Raw genomic sequence first — 8,212 nt, 5'->3', positions numbered from 1 at the left:
TACAGGGTGTGTGAGTGAGAAAAATAATGAGACTGACAACACTGTTGTGTTATTCTACTTGTGTAGATTGGCGTGTTCATCCCTTCCAGATGCTCAACCGAAATTTCGTCTCAGTATGGCCATCACGTGGTTATTCAGCGTGCCATCAGTGAAAATGGAGCAGCCAAATCTAGGGCGACGTTACGCCATCAAGTTTTGTGTTAAACTTAGGGACTATCCGAGTGTGACCTCTGAAAAGTTGAAACAGGTAACAGGAAACATTCCTTGTCAAGAGCACAAGTTTTTCGCTGACACAAGCCATTTTTGGAAGGCCGAGAACACGTTAAAGATGAACCTATCTCAGGAAGACCTTGAACTTCAAAACATGACGAAAACTTCGAACGTGTGCGTGCCCTTGTGAGATCAGACAGATGTTAAACAATAAGGATGATGGGTGACCTATTCAACTTAAATATTTTCACGGTATATCAAATTTTGACTGAAGATGTGGTGCCAAAATGGTACTGAAAAAACTCACACCTGAGCAGAAGGACAATCGAAGAAATGAGTGCGTTGATCTTCTTGAGAGGATTGCCGATGACTACGAGTGGTTCAGTCATGTGTTCACAGGTGATGAATCCACGATTTTTGAGTACGATTCAGAGAAAAAGGGGCAAAGCGAGGAGTGCCACACTGAGACATGTCCTCCCCTGGAAAAATGTTGAATGAGCAAATCGAAGATCAATACAAAGCTGATTTGCTTTTTGACTGTAGGGATATCTTGCATAATGAATTTGTTCCTCTGAGACAAACTGTCAGCCGCGCGGGATTAGCCGCGCGGTCTTTGGCGCTGCAGTCATGTACTGTGGGGCTGGTCCCGGCGGAGGTTCGAGTCCTCCTTCGGGTATGGGTGTGTGTGTTTGTCCTTAGGATAATTTAGGTTAAGTAGTGTGTAAGCTTAGGGCCTGATGACGTTAGCAGTGAAGTCCCATAAGATTTACGGTCGCAGCTGCGAATCCTGCCTCGGGTATGGATGTGTGTGACGTCCTTAGGTTAGTTAATGTGTGTGACGCCCTTAGGTTAGTTAGGTTTAAGTAGTTCTAAGTTCTAGGTGACTGATGACCTCAGAAGTTTAGTCCCATAGTGCTCAGAGCCATTTGAAAACACACACAAACTGTGAACCAAGTGTTTTACAAAGTTTTCCTTGAAAGGCTCATGAAAAGGAAGAATCGAGTGAGACTGGGCGTTCCAAGCAAGTGGATGGTACGTCATGACAACGCCCCATCTCACACGGCCACTTCCATCACGGAATTCTTGACCTCAATAGGCATTCTTGTTGTTCCGTAGGTCCCCCGTTCACCTGACATGAATCCTTGTGACTTTTTTGTTTCCCCGAATTTGAAAAATGTGTTAAATAGACGTCAGTTCGGGAATCTGGAAAACATTTAAATGAGTGTGGTCGACATGTTACAGGCCCTGCCAGTTGAAGCCTTTGAGCGCTGCAGCCAAGACGGAACAACGACTTCGACGGTGTATAGCTGCCGGAAGGAACTACTATGAAGGAGACAATATTGTTATTTGAAAAAATAAAAGATTTGGTACATAAAAACTCAGTCCCATTAATTTTCTCACACACACCACATGTATCGTATAACGTACGTTATCTGCATGTACTACAATGAGATGTTGTCCTCTTGAAAGAACGCTATTATTCTTTTCCTGAGTCAACCTGCCCATTCGTTGGGTCTAATGTGAGAATTATGAATATACAGGGTGTTACAAAAAGGTACGGCCAAACTTTCAGGAAACATTCATCACACACAAATAAAGAAAAGATGTTATGTGGACATGTGTCCGGAAACAATTTCCATGTTAGAGCTCATTTTAGTTTCATTCCAAAGTGATCAAATTGTAAATTTTTACAATCAACATGTGTGGGCTGACGAGAATCCGCACCCAATTGTGCAATCACGTCATCAACACAGATTTTCTGCGAACGTTTGGGCAGGCATTGTTAGTTATGTCTTGATTGGGCCCCATGTTCTTCCACCTACGCTCAATGGAGCACGTTATCATGATTTTATACGGGATACTCTACCTGTGCTGCTTGAACATGTGCCTTCACAAGTACGACACAACATGTGGTTCATGCACGTGTTCGTACGCTTCTCAACAGATTCGGAGACCAATGGATTGGTAGAGGCGGACCAATTCCATAGCCTCCACGCTCTCCTGACCTCAACCCTCTTGACTTTCATTTATGGGGGCATTTGAAAGCTCTTGTCTACGCAACCCCGGTACCAAATGTAGAGATTCTTCGTGCTCGTATTGTGCACGGCTGTGATACAATACGCCATTCTCCAGGGCTGCATCAGCGCATCAGGGATTCCATGCGACGGAGGGTGGATGCATGTATTCTCGCTAACGGAGGACATTTTGAACATTTTCTGTAACAAAGTGTTTGAAGTCACGCTGGTACGTTCTGTTGCTATGTTTTTCCATTCCATGATTAATATGATTTGAAGAGAAGTAATAAAATGAGCTCTAACATGGATAGTAAGCGTTTCCGGACACATGTGCCTATATCTACGCCGCCTGAGGACTGCAGTGCCAGAGTATTAAAGAGATAACAAAAGATGAAGCATGTGGGTCAGCAGACGGCACGCAACTGTGGCCACCACTCCTTCAAACCAAAGAAATAAGATCACCCAGAGGTCAAGATGAGAGTGCGTTTCTGCACTGGAGCCACTTTATTTGGGAGAGCTTTACCTAGCATCCAGCGTAGGATAAGGATTGAACATGTAGTAGCTACCAAGAATGTCTTGAGTGTCCCACAGTTCACAAAAGCATTAGTATCAAAGGAGTTCGGTTCGAGGTCTTCAGCATTTAATAGTATATATTTCCATTAATAATGTTCTTTTGTATCTACATGATGTATGAAATGTCACTGATAAATACAGGGTGTTCCAAACAGGTACGGCCAAACTTTCAGGAAACATTCCTCACACACAAAGAAAGAAAATATGTTATGTGAACATGTGTCCGGAAACGCTTACTTTCCATGTTAGGAATCATTTTATTACTTATCTTCAAATCACATTAATCATGGAATGGAAACACATACCAACAGAACGTGCCAGCGTGACTTCAAACACTTCGTTACAGGAAATGTTCAAAATGTCCTCCGTTAGCGAGGATACATGCATCCACCCTCCGTCGCATGGAATCCCTGATATGCTGATGCAGCCCTGGAGAATGGCGTATTGTATCACAGTCGTCCACAATACGAGCACGAAGAGTCTCTACATTTGGTTACGGGGTTGCGTAGACAAGAGCTTTCAAATGCCCCCATAAATGAAAGTCAAGAGGGTTGAGGTCAGGAGGGCGTGGAGGCCATGGAATTGGTCCAGCTCTACCAATCCATCGGTCACTGAATCTGTTGTTGAGAAGCGTACGAACACTTCGGCTGAAATGTGCAGGAGCTCCATCGTGCATGAACTACATGTTGTGCCGTACTTGTAAAGGCACATGTTCTAGCAGCACAGGTAGAGTATCCCGTATGGAATCATGGCGGTGAATTGAGGAAGTACATTACATACTGACGAAACTAAAATGAGCTCTAACATGAAAATTAAGCGTTTCCGGACACATGTCCACATAATATCTTTTCTTTATTTGTGTGTGAGGAATCTTTCCTGAAAGTTTGGCCGTACCTTTTTGTAACACCCTGAATATCCACTCTGCGTAACGCATCATGAGGTGTATCTGAAATTTTATATCAGGATTCTAATCGAAAATTGTCAATTTAAGCACAAAATATTACAATTACTGCAAGATTTAACGTTAATAATATTACAGAGAACCCTAGAAGTCAATAGTCAGTCTTTGTTTCACTAACTTTGAACATTTAATGCCTCATAAGGGCAGACACAATAAACATTTGCTACTTGTTATGTGCTAGTAAATTCACTGTTGTTTTACACTGCACTAGGAAGTTATACCCCACGAAAGACAATTAACAACAGCTTCATGTTACACTCACAACAGTGGATGACTACTAATTTTTTCTTGTTTCTCACTCATCAATTTTTCATTTGTGTCCCAAATGGGCTTGCTTTTCTGCGATATCATGTTTAAGCCTGTCATTCTCTTCAATAAGATGCATGAGCTCCGGATTTGAGAATACGTTAACAGATGTATTGGCTATCTCGTGCTCAAGACTTCGGCAAGCATCATCTTCTACCTGCAAGATCAAAATAGGAGGATCTATACAAAACCATCAATATGTATATTTTATTAAAATGCACTTTTCGTAGAAAATGAATAAATAAGTATGTATACAAAATTTGGTAACACTGTAAGCAACATAAATGTATTTTCTCCTTCTTGCGACTGATCATGAAAAGGATGGAGGGTTAATGTCTCAGATGAACTCACCTACTCAACATTAGCGCAAAAAAAATTAAAAAAAATTATATATACAGGGTGAAGCGAAATTCGCGCACTCGGGCTTCGCAGCGCGACTCCTCACATGCCGGCTATGAATAAGCTCTCTCACAAAATTTCGTCCATCGGGTATATCCGGCAGAAAAAGGATGTTAAAGAATGGCAATCTGGCAACACTGTAATACACGTGTGGCAACTACCTTTGTCAGCAGATCTTAGTCGTACTTTACAGTTGGTGCAATGGATAGAGTTTAGGGTCAGCATGCAAAGGTCGATGGTTCGATCCTGCGTTAACGCATATGTTCTTTATTTGGTAAATGTAGTCCAGGTGGTACGGTATCTGGCATATTAATCGTCAATACTGATTGCAGTAGATCCTCTAGAAAACATTTTTACTTACATAATACAATCGTAGAAATGGAATATTTGTTAGCTTTGAAAGAAGCCTTTTCCACATCGTGGTCATGAATTTATTCGCACCACTTCATGTGCTAGATTCGTAGCCTGATTTCTTTGTACCCTCCGCCAATGGTCCCATAGATTAGTACCAACTATTATTCTTACCTTGCTCAGGTTCATTATATTTCGTTAGGGCCTTACATTATCGGTAGGACTAGCAAAGTGCTTTGCCAATAATGTCCGAACTATCTTACTATTTGTATGTGTTATCACCATGTTTCCACTAATTATGCCATTCAACATTGAATCTTGTAATCGCATGCTGTTTAGTACACATCTTAATGCATTATTATTATTATTATTATTCTATCGATGGAATTGTGGAAACATCACGTCTATTACCATTAGGGAAACAATGGAACTCGAAACCGAACATATCACAATTAGCAGTGTCGGGATGAATCACGCAGAATAATATCTGTCAGAGGGCTAATGAGCGTTGGGTGGAACAGCGCACAGGACTCTCATGGTGTGTTTATACTGTATGCACTGTCCACCAGAAAGGGACTAGTTGTGAGCGGAGTAACGAGCCTCTGGCATCGCCCGCCGCGGAATTTGTATTCGCGCCAGACGTCATGGATGTCGAAGACCCCTAGAGGTCTCTCCATCATCGAGCTGCAAGCTGTGGCAGCGTGTGCCTCTTGGTCCGCTTTTAGTGTGAGGGCGCCACAGTGGAACACGTGGTTCCAGCGGCCAATAGCGGCGCCCCCCAATAGTGTAATTAAGCGCCTGCCTCTCGCTCAACCAGTCCCCCCCCCCCTCCAAATTCTTTAAGTCCCTCCAGATCCTTGAGCGTCATGCACTCCGCCTCGCCTTCTGTATACGCCTCCCGTCCCCCATGCGGATCCTCTATGATCTCATTCCTTTCCCCCATCTGCTCCTATTCCTTGAACATATCCACATCCTCTACACCTCCCATCGCCTTTATCCCCCTCTCCCCCTGATTGCTCCTCTCCTCTCCTCTCCCATCCCCGCCCCCTACCACGTCTTCACTGTTGTGACCTCCCTACCCTCCATCTCTACACCCTTCATTTCCTTTCCTGAGGTGGCTTCCATCAACTTCTCCCTCCCAGATGATGCCCTCTCTGCCTCCATTTATCCCTCTTATCAACTCTGATCCTCACTCCCCCTCCATTCCTCTGTCCTTTTCCCAGGCTCCCTCTCCCCCCCTTCCATCCTCTTTTTTCCCCACCTCCCGTCTCTCTGACCCCTTCTCTCTCCCGAGTCCTTTTTCATTTCCCTCCTCTGCCTCTTCTCATTCCCTCTCGCGGCTGCCCTGCCCTCTCCCCCTTTATGAGTCCTCTCCCTCTTTGGTTCCCCCCTTTTTCGTTTTTTCCTTCCTCCCTCCTTGTTCTTCCTCCTCCTCCAGGTCCCCCCCCCCCATCTGCCTTTGGCTCGGGAGTGTCATCTTTGTGCGCCATTTTCGTGCAGTATTTTACAGTGAGTGTTTTCCAGTGAGTGTCCCATGTTGTGTTTTTTGGGAAGTGTTGTGAACGGCCATCATACTGTCGCTGGGTGTGCTTTTTATCTCTTGCGAGCAGAAACCAGACTGTCGCCATGTTTTTTAATTGTGTGTGTACTCTGTTAATTGTCTGATTCCTGTGTCTTTTATTAACATTGCCAACCCCTTTTGCTTTCTGTTTTAACTTTCCGCCATTTTACACTTTAAGCCACCGTTTTATCGCCTGTTTTTCTTGTTTCTTTTCTTCTTCCGTTTTTAAACAAAAAGTCTGTTGGGCTGTAGAGCAGTGAACTAAGCTGCTGTCAGCCCGACCCCTTCTGGAAAAAAAAGAGCTCAATCAGCCAGTCATGTCTGTTGACACATAGCCTCGTGTTAGACCGCTTACTTACTTGTTCTGTGTACCAGTGGACGTGTTTGTTAGGTTTCCTCGTTACTTCGTTGTTCGACCTTGTTGTTGTTAGTTCTGTCCTTCGTTGGTCGTGTCCGTCATCTCCCGTTGTGTTGTTCGCGGGCCTCTCCACGGGTCCCGCCGCGCTTTCTGTCTTTTCAACCCCGCGACCACCTCGGTCGCAGTTACAACAGCGCCCATGACAGACTCCAATGTACATGCATACATGTATCGAATTTTCTCATTGTAAACCTCTAAACCAGTGTGGCAGACGTATGGCATACACTAACGAGGAATATGTGAATAGGCTTCTGGTGCTTGGTGCATCTGATAACTGGGCTGGTGTTGCCACTCGTGAATATGCTGCTAGATATCCTCGTCGACCCCACCCAGATAAAAAATGTGTTTCGTCATTTGGAGCTGCACCTTCGGGAGTCAGCTTCTCTCCTTCCACCATCGCGTGACAGAGGTCATCCACGGACTCGCCATACTCCAGCTACTGAGGAAGCTGTTCTTGAAATCATACACCAAGAACCTCAGCAAAGTACACGTAGCGTAGCTAGGTAGCTGCGTGTCTCGCAACGCACAGTTGTTAATGTGCTGTGTCAGCATGGGCTACTCCCCTATCATTATGCTTTCATGCAACATCTGCATCCTGCCGATCGACATCAGCGAATACAATTCTGTGAATGGATCCAACTACAACAGGAAGCCAACGACGACTTCTTCAACACCGTAATATGGTTGGATGAAGCAGCATTCACTTGTCAGGGTGTCTTCAATATGCACAATGCTCACCGTTGGTGTGAGGTTAACCTACATGTCACCAGCGACCGTGGATATCAAGTTCACTTTGATATTACCGTCTGGGCCAGAATATTGGGCAACAGATGTTTGAGGCCCTACATGTTGCCTGACCGGTTGACTGCACGAAGGTATCATGTGTTCCTCTCAAACTATCTGCCTGATGCACTGGAAGATGTTCCACTATATCTTCTGCGAAGGTGGTACACCTCCACCCTCTGGAATTAATGTCGGACAGTATTTGGACAGAACATTTCCAGGGAAATGGCTCAGACGTGGAGGTCCAGTTGTGTGGCCAGCACGTTCACCTGATCTAAATCCCTTGGATTTCTTGCTATGGGGACACCTAAAGGAACACGTGTACTCTACTCCACCGACGAATGTGGAAAAATTGGTAGTGCGTATTCGTGTTGCTCTTGTTACTGTGGATGCAGCTTTGCTGCGAAGGGTCCAGAGCTGTATGATCCGGCGAGTTTCGTGATGTTTGGATGTGCAGCGAGGTCGCTTTGAGCATCTATTGCTCTGAGGCCAACGCATTCTGTTGTGAAGGTCATGCGGTCATTAATATGAACATTATTATTGTCACTGGTTTGCTAATGTGCGACATCTGGGCGCACATATTACACGCAGTATAAATGACGCGTAGATGTTGTCTTATTGTACTGTGTTATCAT

General features: G+C 44.6%; 1 protein-coding gene across 2 annotated transcripts in view; it reads right to left on the bottom strand.

Annotated features, from left to right (window-relative positions):
* Positions 1 to 3,863: 3,863 nt before the first annotated feature.
* LOC126344411 (uncharacterized) overlaps positions 3,864 to 8,212 on the bottom strand; it is a 244,382-nt gene continuing 240,033 nt past the window's right edge. For both annotated transcript variants that reach the window (XM_050002018.1, XM_050002017.1), the window contains one exon: positions 3,864 to 4,222. In XM_050002018.1, coding sequence (XP_049857975.1) covers positions 4,070 to 4,222 — 153 coding nt within the window. In that variant the 3' untranslated portion in view covers positions 3,864 to 4,069. The remainder of the gene's footprint in view (positions 4,223 to 8,212) is intronic.

The sequence above is a fragment of the Schistocerca gregaria genome, chromosome 1, assembly GCF_023897955.1.
Source record: "Schistocerca gregaria isolate iqSchGreg1 chromosome 1, iqSchGreg1.2, whole genome shotgun sequence".
NCBI classification, from domain to species: domain Eukaryota; kingdom Metazoa; phylum Arthropoda; class Insecta; order Orthoptera; family Acrididae; genus Schistocerca; species Schistocerca gregaria.
This window is presented reverse-complemented; position numbering and strand designations above follow the sequence as displayed.